Below are 16,333 nucleotides of genomic sequence, written 5' to 3'. Positions count from 1 at the left end.
GGTGAGCAAAAATCCCAGAACCACGCGGGGGGACCTAGTGAATGAACTGCAGAGAGCTGGGACCAATGTAACAAGGCCTACCATAAGTAACACACTACGCCACCATGGACTCAGATCCTGCAGTGCCAGACGTGTCCCACTGCTTAAGCCAGTACATGTCCGGGCCCGTCTGAAGTTTGCTAGAGAGCATTTGGATGATCCAGAGGAGTTTTGGGAGAATGTCCTATGGTCTGATGAAACCAAACTGGAACTGTTTGGTAGAAACACAACTTGTCGTGTTTGGAGGAAAAAGAATACTGAGTTGCATCCATCAAACACCATACCTACTGTAAAGCATGGTGGTGGAAACATCATGCTTTGGGGCTGTTTCTCTGCAAAGGGGCCAGGACGACTGATCCGGGTACATGAAAGAATGAATGGGGCCATGTATCGTGAGATTTTGAGTGCAAACCTCCTTCCATCAGCAAGGGCATTGAAGATGAAACGTGGCTGGGTCTTTCAACATGACAATGATCCAAAGCACACCGCCAGGGCAACGAAGGAGTGGCTTCGTAAGAAGCATTTCAAGGTCCTGGAGTGGCCTAGCCAGTCTCCAGATCTCAACCCTATAGAAAACCTTTGGAGGGAGTTGAAAGTCCGTGTTGCCAAGCGAAAAGCCAAAAACATCACTGCTCTAGAGGAGATCTGCATGGAGGAATGGGCCAACATACCAACAACAGTGTGTGGCAACCTTGTGAAGACTTACAGAAAACGTTTGACCTCTGTCATTGCCAACAAAGGATATATTACAAAGTATTGAGATGAAATTTTGTTTCTGACCAAATACTTATTTTCCACCATAATATGCAAATAAAATGTTAAAAAAACAGACAATGTGATTTTCTGGATTTTTTTTTCTCAGTTTGTCTCCCATAGTTGAGGTCTACCTATGATGTAAATTACAGACGCCTCTCATCTTTTTAAGTGGTGGAACTTGCACTATTGCTGACTGACTAAATACTTTTTTGCCCCACTGTACATGTGTAAAATACTGAATGAAGAAGACACCTCAGGGGCCACACACCAGAGGAATCCATGACTTTCTCAGCAGGGGGCACTAAAGCGAGCTGTGGAGAGAGGTGGCGAGCTCGTCATGTTCACCTGGTAGTAATAATGATGCACTTTATGGCAGTTTTGGAACAGTCTGAGCCCAAAAAAGTCACAAACTGCCCAGAAAGACGCAAACAGTTGGATGTTATACAAAATGTTCCTTTATTCCACAGCGCTTACTCGGCAAGTAGAGCTGAATGTAATATTTGATTAAAAATCCACTTATATTTACTATGCAAATGAGGACACTTTGGTGCACGGCCATACCCTACTATTTGCATAAAGCCGCCACCTTATAGTGACTGGCATGCCTGTGATACTGAGAGCGACAATCTGGCTGCAAACACGCTCTAATGGTTGATGAGAGCAGACAGCAGCTGCAGGTCAGAACACACTCACCTCCTCCCTGGAGCCGCTGGCTACACTACGGATTCAGGCATCAGAGCGCACCCACAGCCAAACTGTGTGTTCATCCGTTCTCAGTGCGCATCTTTAAGTGTCAGTGGGCATCTTCAAGTGTCAGTGGGCATCTTCAAGTGTCAGTGGGCATCTTACAGTGTCAGTGGGCATCTTACAGTGTCAGTGGGCATCTTCAAGTGTAAGTGCGCATGTTCCAGTGTAAGTGAACGTCTTCTAGTGTCAGTGTGCATCTTCCAGTGTCAGCGTGCATCTTCCAGTGTCTGTGCGCATCTTCCAGTGTCTGTGCGCATCTTCCAGTGTCTGCGTGCATCTTCCAGTGTCTGTGCGCATCTTCCAGTGTCAGATGTAAGGGTGCAAGCAAAGACCTAAAAGGAATAAATGTGAAAAAAAAAAAAATAGTGACTAAGGCAAACTGAACAGAAAAAAAACTAGGTTTGTTTATAAAAGCCAGTGTATTAAAGTTCCTCGTTTAGCCCAAAAGGAACTAAATAGTGATGAGCGAGTATACTCGTTGCTCGGGTTTTCTCGAGCACGCTCAGGTGACCTCCGAGTATTTGTTAGTGTTCGGAGATTTAGTTTTCATCACGGCAGCTGAATGATTCACAGCTACTAGCCAGGCTGAGTACATGTGGGGGTTGCCTGGATGCTAGGGAATCCCCACATGTATTCAAGCTGGCTAATATGTAAATTGTGCTGCTGAGGAAATGAAAACTAAATCTCCGAGCAGTCATAAATACTCAGAGGTCACCCGAGCGTGCTCGAGAAAACCCGAGCAACAAGTATACGCGCTCATCACTAGAACTAAACTATTAAATACACTTGGATTCGCAACATAATACCAGACTGGTGAAGCCTCAGAAACTGTCTCTAGGGATCCCGTAGGTGAGCAGGGTGAAAACTAGAAGAGTGGAGTAGGCCATTGGTTGCTGTTTCCTTACGATACAAAGTGGTTGAAAGTAAAGTTCCCTTGGTCAAAATCCTGAGGTCCGGGAAGTTTACTGCATCTGTTGAAAGAAACAATGTTAGTTTGATATTCCATGAATTGTTGTTCAACTCATCGATAAATGCCCTGAAGTCTGAAATCCTGGGTGAATGTGGACACCTCTCTCAGTAATGCCTGTATTTATGGGTAAGTAGGATCCTGCTGTAATTAAAACCACCACATTCTGAAGGGCGGAGGGCTAACATAGAAATACCAAAAGACTCATACCTCCCAACTTTTGAAGATGGGAAAGAGGGACAAAGTTTGCGATACGCAACGCGCGCCGCGGCAAATTTAGGCCACGCCTCAGGCTCCGACCACACCCATTCATAACTAGTCACACCCATATCCATGTCTCAACCACACCCATTTAGCACTGCTGATCACACAACAAAAAAATATGGCCACACAGTGCTCCATACTGTATAATGGCCACACATGATGCTCAATACTGTATAATGTCCGCACATGATGCTCCATACTGTATAATGGCCACACATGATGCTCAATACTGTATAATGGCCATACATGATGCTCCATACTGTATAATGGCCACACATGATGCTCCATACTGTATAACGGCCACACATGATGCTCCATACTGTATAACGACCGCACATGATGCTCAATACTGTATAATGACCGCACATGATGCTCAATACTGTATAATGACCGCACATGATGCTCCATACTGTATAATGGCCACACATGATGCTCAATACTGTATAATGGCCACACATGATGCTCCATACTGTATAATGACCGCACATGATGCTCCATACTGTATAATGGCCACACATGATGCTCCATACTGTATAATGGCCACACATGATGCTCAATACTGTATAATGACCGCACATGATGCTCCATACTGTATAATGGCCACACATGATGCTCCATACTGTATAATGGCCACACATGATGCTCCATACTGTATAATGGCCGCACATGATGCTCCATACTGTATAATGGCCACACATGATGCTCAATACTGTATAATGGCCACACATGATGCTCCATTCTGTATAATGACCGCACATGATGCTCTATACTGTATAATAGCCACACATGATGCTCCATACTGTATAATGGCCACACATGATGCTCCATACTGTATAATTACCGCACATGATACTCCACATTGTATAATGGCCACACATGATGCTCCATACTGTATAATGACCGCACATGATGCTCCATACTGTATAATGACCGCACATGATGCTCCATACTGTATAATGGCCTCACATGATGCTCCATACTGTATAATGGCCACACATGATGCTCCATACTGTATAATGACCGCACATGATGCTCCATACTGTATAAGGGCCTCACATGATGCTCCATACTGTATAATGGCCACACATGATGCTCCATACTGTATAATGGCCGCACATGATGCTCCATTCTGTATAATGGCCACACATGATGCTCCATACTGTATAATGGCCATAAATGATGCTCCATTCTGTATAAAGGCCACACATGATGCTCCATACTGTATAATGGCCACACATGATGCTCCATACTGTATAATGACCGCACATGATACTTCATACTGTATAATGGCCACACATGATGCTCCATACTGTATAATGGCCGCAAATGAGGCTCCATTCTGTATAATGGCCACACATGATGCTCCATACTGTATAATGGCCACACATGATGCTCCATACTGTATAATGACCGCACATGATACTCCATACTGTATAATGGCCACACATGATGCTCCATACTGTATAATGACCGCACATGATGCTCCATACTGTATAATGGCCACACATGATGCTCCATACTGTATAATGGCCACACATGATGCTCCATACTGTATAATGGCCACACATGATGCTCCATACTGTATAATGACCGCACATGATGCTCCATACTGTATAATGGCCACACATGATGCTCCATACTGTATAATGGCTGCACATGATACTTCGTACCGTATAATGGCCACACATTGCTACTCCTACACACGCGGCTGTGCTCCGTACACTTTGCACACATGGCTCTGCTCCGTACACACGCGCTCCGCTCCATACACCTCGTACACATGCGGCTCCGCTCCGTACACCTCGTACACATTCAGCTCCACTCCATACACCTCATACACACACTGCTCCGCTCCGTACACCTTGTACACATTCAGTTCCGCTCCATACACCTCGTACACATTCAGCTCTGCTCCATACATATCTTGCACACACGGCTCCGCTCCATACATCTCTTGCACACACGGCTCCACTCCGTACACCTTGTACACATTCAGCTGCACTCCATACACCTTGTACACATTCAGCTCCACTCCATACACCTCGTACACATTCAGCTCCGCTCCATACACCTCGTACACATTCAGCTCTGCTCCATACACCTCGTACACATTCAGCTCCGCTCCATACACCTCATACACATTCAGCTCCGCTCCATACACCTCATACACACACGGCTCCGCTCCGTACACCTCGTACACATTCAGCTCCGCTCCATACACCTCGTACACACACGGCTCCGCTCCATACACCTCAAACACATTCAGCTCCGCTCCGTAAACCTCGTACACACACGGCTCCACTCCGTACACCTCGTACACATTCAGCTCCGCTCCATACACCTCGTACACACACGGCTCCGCTCCATACACCTCGTACACATTCAGCTCTGCTCCGTAAACCTCGTACACACGGCTCTGCTCCGTACACCTCGTACACATTCAGGTCCGCTCCATACACCTCATACACACACGGCTCCACTCCGTACACTTCGTACACATTCAGCTCCGCTCCGTAAACCTCGTACACACACGGCTCCGCCCCGTACACCTCGTACACATTCAGCTCCGCTCCATACACCTCGTACACATTTAGCTCCGCTCCATACACCTCGTACACATTCTGTTATGACCTGGTGGTTAAGAGGCCACACTGATATGACCTGGTGGCTAAAACGCAACATGGAGCGAGCTCTGAGAAGGTGGTATCTCTACTGACCGCAGTCCCTAATCCTAACAACAACACTAGAAATAGCCGTGGGATGTTCCTGACTCTCCCTAGACACCTCTTCACAGCCTAAGAAATAACTACCCCTAAAGAAGGAAATAGAAAGCTATCTTGCCTCAGAGAAAACCCCCAAAAGGAAAGATAGCCCCCCACAAATATTGACTGTGAATGGAGAGGGAAATGACGTACACAGAAATGAAATCAGAATTCAGCAAAGGAGGCCAATACTAAACTAGATAGACAGAGAGAAAAGGATACGGTGCGGTCAGTATAAAAAACTACAAAATCCACGCAGAGTTTACAAAAATGAACTCCACACCGACTCACGGTGTGGAGGGGCAAATCTGCTTTCCCAGAGCTTCCAGCTAGCCTGAATAAGACATAGTGACAAGCTGGACAAAAAGAGACATATTGGCAAAGCAATAGAGTCCAAACAAATGGACAAACAAAAACTAGCAAAATCTTATCTTTTGCAGACAAGGACTGGCCATATGAAAATTCCAAGGAGAGAACCAAATCCAACCAAGAACATTGACAGCAGGCATGGACTAAAGCCCAGAGCAGGTTTAAATAACAAACCCAGGCAAGGCGATTAGTGAAGGCAGCTGCTACAGCTACCTAAAGGAGCAGCAGTTCCACTCCAAACCACCAGAGGGAGCCCAAGGGCAGAACTCACAAAAATACCATTAGCAACCACAGGAGGGAGCTCCAGAAAGGAATTCACAACACATTCAGCTCCGCTCCATACACCTCGTACACATTCAGCTCCGCTCCATACACCTCATACACACACGGCTCCACTCCGTACACCTCGTACACACATGGCTCTGCTATATCCACACTGTAAACACCTCCTGACCCCACACATGAGGCAGCTACTTGCCTCATCCAGCAGCACCATGGCAAGATGGCAACCAGCACAGCCAAGTCCTGCAATTCACGGAGGTCCCGATCATGTGACCCCTGACTCCTCCCCCCTGTAACCACATCACAGGTCCTGTGTGCACGGAGCAGCCAATATGTGGAGTGCTGTGCTCAGGCTGCTCTGCGGGTGTGGGATGAGGTTGACCGCCTGATATTATAATTATTATTATTATAGCGCCATTTATTCCATGGCGTTTTACATGTGAGGAGGGGTATACATAATAAAAACAAGTACAATAATCTTGAACAATACAAGTCATAACTACTACAGGAGAGAGGACCCTGCCCGCGAAGGCTCACAATCTACAAGGGATGGGTGAGGATACAGTAGGTGAGGATAGAGCTGGTCATGCAGCGGTTTGGTCGATCGGTGGTTACTGCAGGTTGTAGGCTTGTCGGAAGAGGTGGGTCTTCAGATTCTTTTTGAAGGTTTCGATGGTAGGCGAGAGTCTGATGTGTTGTGGTAGAGAGTTCCAGAGTAGGGGTGATGCGCGAGAGAAATCTTGTATGCGATTGTGGGAAGAGGAGATAAGAGGGGAGTAGAGAAGGAGATCTTGTGAGGACCGGAGGTTGCGTGTAGGTAAGTATCGGGAGACGAGGTCACAGATATATGGAGGAGACAGGTTGTGGATGGCTTTGTATGTCATGGTTAGGGTTTTGTACTGGAGTCTCTGGGCAATGGGGAGCCGGTGAAGGGATTGACAGAGGGGAGAGGCCAGGGAATAGCGGGGGGACAGGTGGATTAGTCGGGCAGCAGAGTTTAGAATAGATTGGAGGGGTGCGAGAGTGTTAGAGGGGAGGCCACGGAGCAGGAGGTTACAGTAGTCGAGGCGGGAGATGATGAGGGCATGAACTAGGGTTTTTGCAGATTCTTGGTTGAGGAATGAACGGATTTGTGAAATATTTTTGAGTTGAAGTCGGCAGGAAGTGGAAAGGGCTTGGATATTTGGTTGAAGGAGAGATCAGCGTCAAGGATTACCCCGAGGCAGCGAGCTTGTGGGACAGGGGAGAGTGGGCAGCCATTTACTGTATATTGCAGCACACCTCCCAACCACTGCGGGACAACTAATATCCAGCCTGGGATCGCGGGGCTGACTGTCAAAATCGGGACAGTCCTGCTGGATCCGGGACGGTTGGGAGGTATGAAAGACTGACTGGCACTTCCAAGCTAGTGTGAACAGGTGCATACTAGGAGCGGCTCCCTCCATATAAGATATTCAAAAAAGTGGCACTCTGTAGTGCTAAAGCATGTCGATATGGAATATATGAATAGCAATACTGCTCTGGATAACATTGAGCTAGCTCTCTGACTGAGCACTCCGCCCTTCAGCATGTGGTGGTTTTAATTACATCAGGTCCCTACTTACCCATAAATGCTGGCATTACTGAGAGAGGTGTCACCATTCACCCAGGAATTCAGACTTTTTAGAGGTAGTCACACCAGACAAGACCCAGCAGATTTGAGACCGCCTTGACGTTGGTTGCTGGATATGCATGAATTGGCCAAATTATGTGCTAAGTGTCTCACCCACCCATAAAATCAGACTTGGAAGAGAGGTTTTCACAACTACCCAGGAATTCAGACTTCAGTCTTAGAGAGGTATTCACACTAGACACCTTAGGACCCAAGAGTTTTGAGACCGCCTTGATGTCGGTTGCTGGACATGCATGAATTGGCCAAATTATGTGCTAAGTGTCTCACCTACCCATAAAGTCAGACTTGGAAGAGAGGTTTTCACACCTTGTTAGGACTGGCGGAACGCACCAAGTTAAAGATGTAATGGTATTAGGTGCGTTCGCAGTCCGAGGTCCACCGTGCAGGTGAAAACCTGCTGCTATGTGAATGGCGGCACTATATGGCGGTACAATGTGACTACACACACGGGTTAACTTCACCCTGTGTGAAGGAAGCGATCCCTGTTAAGTCACAGGGTCGCGGTACCGCGCAGAGAGCGCAAGCAAGGAACCACAGAACTCTCTCCCAGGACATAGGATTAGAGTTAGTGTAGACCTCTTGCGATCGACACCACAATTGGGGTATCAGAGGTAACTAATATGCACAGAAGTGTATGCGGTGCCACACTAGCGGACGCCCCTAACCACCCAGACTTGGGTCAGGAAAGCGCTGTGAAAGCGCACGGCGCTGCCCTGGCGGTCACAGCAACTAGACGCTGTAATGTGTGTTTCGTGCTGATGGCTTAGTCGGGCGCTAGATAGCTACCATCATTCGCGAACAGTCAACAACACTAGGAGTGGGAATGATTTAGGAGCTTTCATCCATCGACATACATCCATCAACACACACACATTATATCAAGTCAATACTAGCGCATGGCCGTGCGGTCATGCGCAGCTTATATAGTTGCAGCACGTTCAGGACCTTCCAATAAAGGGCCAATGGGAGGCTGCTACCGAAGTTTTGCACTTTCAGGACCTTCCTGGAGGACCAATGGGATGTGCTGCAGTACCTGAGCAAGTGACCCCTGGGCATGCTCAGAAAGAGAAAAGTAGGACTTAGTCCCAAAAGCATCTGCTTGCCGCTGCCCAACACTGGCTTCAATGGCAGTAGCTGGAAAAGCAGCAGTAACTCTTTGTACAGAGTGAGACTGAGCAAGACGCTGGGACCGACGTCTCCGCTGAGCAGGTTCCACTGCGGCAGGAGAAGAATAGGAGACCGCAGAGGAGATGGCCCGAGATTCCCCCTGTGCAGAGGCAGGAACTCGACCCCTAACACACCTATGCAGGAATTCAGACTTGTCTTAGAGAGGTATTTACACTAGACACGTTAGGACCCAAGAGTTTTGAGACCGCCCTGTCGTTGGTTGATGGGCAGGCATGAATTGGCCAAATTATGTGCTAAGTGTCTCATTTTTTCTTATTATCCAGAGCAGTATTGCTATTCATGTCATATCTCCCATGTCTACATGCTTTAGCACTACAGAGTGCGACTTCCATTCATAATCAGAAGCTTTGTTTTTATGACGGATCTCCTGTTTTTTTTCTAACACTGGATGTCACAGACCGCCAATATCTAGACATGTGAACGGTGCCCAATACCAATGTGAATGGATCTGATGTGATCCCTGGGGATCCTGCTGCAGTGCTACTTGTAGTTCCTGCACCCGTCACGTGACACCATTTCCCATAATATTACAAGTTCTCATGCAAAAAAATGCTCCTAAACAAACAATAAAAACCAAACACAAAACGAGAAAAGCATGGAAAGTCTATGGATGAGAATTGGAAGCATCTTCACCTACCAGCGCCCCCAGTCACAGTACTGCTGCACCCGGTGATCGGCTGCAGCGGTCAGGTGAACATTTCTCACTCGTCTACTCACCTGACTTTTCGAAGTTCACCAGAAATCTCCAGTGATAATTTTGTAAATCTCTGTTAACCCCCCTCAATTTTTTTTTTTTACATAGGGCTGCTGCCTGACTAAAGATAGAGCTCTGGTCATGAAACGGTTACTCGTGGCCAGGCTCGTAGTAAACACGTGACCATAACAAGAAGACAGTCTACAAGAGCCGCCTGAGCTGCGCTAGCCAATAGGAAAGGGCTGTGTCACAGACCTAGCCAATCACAGAGCCAGACTCGTAGACGAGATTTTCCCTCCCCCTAAGAGGGCGGGAATACGCACGTTGCGTAACGTTGTGTGACTAGAATGGGTTTCCAGTGACAACCTCGACGTAACTCTTGCTGTGAATGGCTGTGTGCTCCTGTCAATCACGGGCCATTTAAATGGCTACGCAGTGTCACCGCCGTACTTGTGTGTCGTCCAGATTGCAGCAGAGGAAAGGCCTGGAGACATGATCAAGGAGGAGGAAGAAGATGGAAGCCCTCCCCAGGCCGAGGAGCAGCAGCAGCAGCTCCGCCGCCGCTATGAAGAGCTGTGCGGCGCTCTCAACATGGACGAGAGGGCCCGTGCGCATGCCTGGGAGAGCTACAGGAGCATCAGCCAGAACTACACTCTGGAGGTGAGGGGGTTAACCCGACGGCCTGCAACCCTGCGAGCGACACCTGAGCACGGTCCTGACACCCTGCAGAACGGGGGGGGCAGGGCAGTCTGGGAGTTGTAGTCCCACAGCAGGGTATTCTGGGAGTAGTAGTACCACAACAACCCCTTTATTCCCTGTATCATGTGTTTTTATAGAGCCCAGCGTTTTGTGTGTGCAGCTCTCCTGCTGAGCTATGTGTCTCCATAGTTGCAGGCTACAAACAAGCCCTGGGTGTGAACAGGGGCAGATGGAGGTGTATGTGGTTCATGTCTCTCTGGGACCAACATGCTCCTGCACAGAGGAAGAACTGACACATTGGGATCTAACTGGTCATCGCCCCAGCCATCATCATTAAAGGGGTTCTCCCCTATGTGCTGGGACCAGGGAATTCTTTATCATTGACGGCACTCTTTTCCCCTGACTGTTCTCCATTCATTCCCTATGGGGCTGTCGGAAAACGGCGAGTGCAGCGCTGGCCAGCCACATAGGGAATGAATGTCCCAGCAGCCTCACGTGTGCACTGCAGCTCTATTCTAGCGGGGACTAAAGCCCCCCGATCTGTGGACTCAGACCCTCGCCCCGACCCTGCCGATCAATATGTCCTCTCCTGCCCTGTTATTGGGTGATATAACTTGTTTCCCCCCTGAGAACCCCTTGGGATGACATATACTCGGCATATAACATCATATGGGTGGGTTTCATGCGTGCTGGGATCACAAAACCCAACCCCTAGGTTGACATGTAGCACCTGTCAAGAGACCCGACGGTCCGACCGGGGTCTCCTCACACAACACCACCCTGCACACAGTGATACGTGCAGAGGTGTAATGTGAGTGCCAAATTGTCAGTACCCCAGGTGCCGTCCATAGTACTGGGGTCTTGTGGGAGCAGGCGCTGGTTTGTGGTGTGATCCTGGCCCTGCAGCGTTGGTGGGATGGTTCTGTACGCCATTACCGGGTGCAGGTACGGGCACAGAAGGGTTCTGTCTGTAACAATGGCTCCCTGGTGATGCTGTTACCATGGGGCTGTGTGTTGTCGGTGGAGAAGCCTCGCACACAGGATGCCGGAGGATTTGTTAGGCTTGGGAGCAGCGTGACGCGGCCTCCTTGGAGACATGCCGACCACAGCTGATCCCAGGGACCTCCTGCACCAGTCATGGGGGGATTACAATGAATCCACCACTGGACCCTGTCTGCGGCTGGACTACCGCACAAGCAAAGTGGATGGCATTCCTAGGGAAAATAAATAAATAAAAAAATAATATATATATATATATATATATATATATATATATATATATATATATATAATTATTACTTTTTAAGGGGGGTTACATGGTGGATCTGCCAGATAAAGGGCTGTGTGCCCATACCCAGCACCAGTATCATAGCGGGACGCTTTATTTTGCAGGGGAATGCTCTGCATTGGTTGGCGTGTGCATTGTACGTTGCGTGCCGGCAGGCCGTGCCAACGGTGGGCAGGGGCACCGTGGAAGGAAATTTTGTGTCTCTCACTCGGATCCTGACGTCTTCAGAACTAAGGTAACGCACGCCGGTGTTCTGCCTAAATGTGTCCTCCTGGTCTGTAGGGCGACGGCGGGTGCCGAGCTGTAAAATTAATTCTGCAACACCTGTGCAGGATCTGGTTCGTCGGTCAACTCCGTAATCCCTGGCTGCTGGATCGGAGCCTTGAGAACTGCTTCTTATCCGGCAGCTTGACGTCATCGTTGTTGCAGTAAAAAAAAAAATCTGCAGCGGTTCATCACCTTCTTAATGCAGCATAGTGGTTAATCTGTTTGTGACTGCAGAATGAGTTAACAAAGAATCTGTCAGTGAGCTCCGACAGGAGATTTTGTATCTATGTTTTATTTAATCTCCTCTTAGCTGATTTATGACCAGAGACAACATCCATCTCCGATTCTGCAACCTGTAATTATCTAAGAGCCGAAAGTTTTAATGAAAATCAATTGCAAAAATTATTTTAAGTCCAAAAAAACCCACATGTTTCAGGAAAAAAAATCATCCCCAAAGGCATCAGATCTTTTTATTTTCCGCATTCCTGACTGTCATTATCTTCCATGCGCTCTTAATGGCTCTAAGTAAATTTCTCGTTTGGATCCTCAAATAATTAACTTTTTTTTTATGGATACATAGGGCTTCATTTATATGTAAAAAAAAAAAAAAATACTTTTACTTATTTCACACACCTTTTTTGGAGGGGCATTTGATCATTTGAATACATTATTTTTATTGCTGATTTCTCCTGTAACTGGGGTAGGTATATTAGCCCCAGTTACTAAGGAAATACAGTGTGCTGTCTGCTCCTGCTCTCTCCCTATACCAGCAGTCACATGACTACTGTGTCTGGAGAAGGAAGCACTATCAGTGTTTTGTAATCTATATACCAGCTCTCGTCCAGCACTGTGTATACATAGAATGAAGGTAAATATGACAATAACCGATGTTTATGGGGAGTCTGGCTGTGTCTGACAGCTGGCTTCGCACCTCCATAGCTGAACAATCTTTTGTAAGCTGCCTACTCTGCACTGACGTTTTAGAATGTCAGTGCAAAGTTAAGGGTGGACCGCCCAGATGTTTATAGCCTATGGGAAGTCCAGAAGTAATTATCAAGCACTGTACCCTCTTGAATAGTAGCCCAATATTTCTTGATCGACAGATAGAATCCCTTTATTTTTAATAATAAAGCTGTTCCAATAGGTCACGGTCAGGTTTCTTAGGCTTTGTTCACACCATGTTCCCCTTCAATAATGAACCCAATATATAAGTCCCCAATGTCAGGAGGAAGAGCCTTCAAACTCTCATGTGAACAGAGGCTGACGTTCCGTTTCCCTTCTGACAGCTTGATTGAGTACTTTAGTAAGATGAAGAAGTGGGAGGACATGGCCAACTTACCCGCGGAATTTCGAGAGAGGACGAGGAAGCTTGAGCGTAACTTCACGGTCACCGCCGTCCTCTTCAAGAAGTACGATCCCATCTTCCAAAAGATCTTCAAGAACCCACAAGAAGAGCAGCCGCGTCAGCACAGAGGCCGGAAACAAAGGTAGCCTTGGAGATCTTATTCCTGAAGGACATGGGTAAATGACGGGTCAGAGCCTTCATAACTGCCCATGATCATTACTCCTAACATTTCTTGGATCTCTCCTCTTCTGTATACAATCTTACTGGTAGTATGGTCTGTTAGCACTGTATTGTAGGACTATACCTACCGCCATCTGTGCTACCAGCCCCTCATCCTATGTGTAGGTTATGAAAAGTAACCTATTATCTCAATAAATGACCAGCTCTTTACAAAAACTGATCTGTACAGACGGGGGCAGATTTGCACATGCACATTAATAGCAATACACTTTTGTTAAGATGGAAGACGTTTCTCAGTATTTTTTTCTTATTTTTCTCACCTTGATCTTGCTTCCCTAATTTCAGGCGTCAGCCATGCACGGTGTCCGAAGTTTTTCACTTCTGCTGGGTGTTGTTCATCAACGCTAAAGGTAACGTAAGATTAAGTAAGCCATTGAAAAGATGCACCGAACCGCTAGGCCACCCCAACGGTGAATGTGCTTGGTTTGAACAGTCATTTTGTGTACCGTCAATGGGAAGTTATCAGAAAAAAATAAAATATTTTGCATAACAGGTAACCCCTCTATATACAGCTGATACTCACCAATCACAAACGGTGATGTCACAGCTGACCTGCTCCCCCTGCCTTCACAATGACCTTTACACACGCACATTAGATGCATCAATACAAAAGGTTGTTCATACCTATGAAGCTGATTTAAACAACAAGCGATGATGGCTTCACTTTAAGCTCGGGTGTTTCGGTGACACCCATTGCAAACAGATAAAGAAAACCATACAATCCTCGTAGACAAACATTGTTGGCAGTAGGAGTCCTGCTGAAGAGCCCGGTGACGTTAGACGTGACAATCTCATGGGATGTCGCCTTTATGGAAGTTCTCATCTGAACTAGTGCACTGAAAATGCTATTGCTGTGACATGGAAGCATGCAGGAGTAACAGCAGCCCACTCTTTGGAGCTGAAGACCCTATAAGCTTATGAGGCTAGGCTGGAAGTATGCTTAGGGAGCTTCACAAATGCTTTTATAGTATAATGCAGCTGCAAAGTAGTGATTTACTTGGGACAGCTGCACCCATTATAAAGATGAGAGGCCGGTAATTGACATCATAGACCACAACTATGCGTCAAAATTGATAAAACAAATCCAGAAAATCACCTTGTCTGATTTGGCAAGATGTATTTTGCGAATTGTGGTGGAAAATAAGTATTTGGTCATTAACAAAAGTTCATCTCAATATTTTATGTCCTTTGTTGGCAATGACAGAGGTCAAACGTTTTCTGTAAGTCTTCACAAGGTTGCCACACACTGTTGTTGGTATGTTGGCCCATTCCTCCATGCAGATCTCCTCTAGAGCAGTGATGTTTTTGGCTTTTCGCTTGGCAACACGGACTTTCAACTCCCTCCAAAGGTTTTCTATAGGGTTGAGATCTGGAGACTGGCTATGCCACTCCAGGACCTTGAAATGCTTCTTACGAAGCCACTCCTTCGTTGCCCTGACGGTGTGCTTTGGATCATTGTCATGTTGAAAGACCCAGCCACGTTTCATCTTCAATGCCCTTGCTGATGGAAGGAGGTTTGCACTCAAAATCTCACGATACATGGCCCCATTCATTCTTTCATGTACCCGGATCAGTCGTCCTGGCCCCTTTGCAGAGAAACAGCCCCAAAGCATGATGTTTCCACCACCATGCTTTACAGTAGGTATGGTGTTTGATGGATGCAACTCAGTATTCTTTTTCCTCCAAACACGACAAGTTGTGTTTCTACCAAACAGTTCCAGTTTGGTTTCATCAGACCATAGGACATTCTCCCAAAACTCCTCTGGATCATCCATGCTCTCTAGCAAACTTCAGACGGGCCCGGACATGTACTGATTAAGCAGGGGGACACGTCTGGCACTGCAGGATCTGAGTCCCTGGCGGTGTAGTGTGTTACTGATGGTAGCCTTTGTTACGGTAGTCCCAGCTCTACGCAGGTCACTCACTAGGTCACCCTGTGTGGTTCTAAAATTTTTGCTCACCGTTCTTGTGATCATTTTGATCCCACGGGGTGAGATCTTGCGTGGAGCCCCAGATCGAGGGAGATTATCAGTGGTCTTGTATGTCTTCCATTTTATTATTATTGCTCCCACAGTTGATTTAATCACACAAAGCTGCTTGCCTATTGCAGATTGACTCTTCCCAGCCGTGTGTGTGTGTGTGTGTGTGTGTGTGTGTGTGTATATATGTATCTCTATCATATAATTGTCTAAGGGTCACTTCCATCTGTCTGTCTGTCTTTCTCTCTGTCACGGATATTCATTGGTCGCGGCCTCTGTCTGTCATGGAAATCCAAGTCGCTGATTGGTTGTGGCAAAACGCCCATGACCATTGCCACGACCAATCAGCGACGGCCATAGTCTGGCAGTGAAATGGCCGCTGCTTTACTGCCCTGCAGTCAGCGCTGAGCGCTCACACAGGGTTAAAGCCAGTGTTAACGGACCGCGGTGTAACGCAGTCCGTTAACACCGCTATTAACCCTGTGTGACCAACATTTTACTATTGATGCTGCATACGCAGCATCAATAGTAAAAAGATCTAATGTTACAAATAATAATAAAAAAATATATAGCATATAGCAGAGCTACGTAGTATATTGCATAGCTATGTAGTATATTGCACAGCCACGTATATTGCACAGTCGACGTAGTATATAACAGAACTGACACAGCCACATAGTATATTGCACAGCTGCGTAGTATATAACACAGAGCACGTTGTATATTGCACAGCCACATTGTATACTGCATAGTCATGTTGTATATTGCCCAGCTA

At 46.9% G+C, this 16,333-nt stretch overlaps 1 protein-coding gene and 1 long non-coding RNA gene across 2 annotated transcripts in view; one reads left to right on the top strand and one right to left on the bottom strand.

Annotated features, from left to right (window-relative positions):
- Window positions 1–1,242: 1,242 nt before the first annotated feature.
- On the bottom strand, window positions 1,243–9,906 carry LOC138649446 (uncharacterized). Its single transcript, XR_011315316.1, has 3 exons — window positions 9,764–9,906; window positions 2,349–2,513; window positions 1,243–1,874 (listed from the first exon to the last, which is right to left on the bottom strand). It is a non-coding gene; the product is annotated as an uncharacterized lncRNA (long non-coding RNA).
- Window positions 9,907–10,091: 185 nt separating this feature from the next.
- Window positions 10,092–16,333, top strand: part of RBL2 (RB transcriptional corepressor like 2) — a 35,187-nt gene continuing 28,945 nt past the window's right edge. Inside the window, exons 1-4 of the mRNA XM_069740554.1 lie at window positions 10,092–10,400; window positions 11,832–11,962; window positions 13,281–13,481; window positions 13,865–13,929. Of these exons, the coding sequence (XP_069596655.1) occupies window positions 10,233–10,400; window positions 11,832–11,962; window positions 13,281–13,481; window positions 13,865–13,929 (565 nt within the window). The 5' untranslated portion in view covers window positions 10,092–10,232. The remainder of the gene's footprint in view (window positions 10,401–11,831; window positions 11,963–13,280; window positions 13,482–13,864; window positions 13,930–16,333) is intronic.

This window comes from Ranitomeya imitator, chromosome 9 (assembly GCF_032444005.1).
Source record: "Ranitomeya imitator isolate aRanImi1 chromosome 9, aRanImi1.pri, whole genome shotgun sequence".
Classification (NCBI taxonomy): domain Eukaryota; kingdom Metazoa; phylum Chordata; class Amphibia; order Anura; family Dendrobatidae; genus Ranitomeya; species Ranitomeya imitator.
The sequence above is the reverse complement of the archived record's forward strand: the minus strand, read 5'-3'. Positions and strand labels throughout refer to the sequence as shown.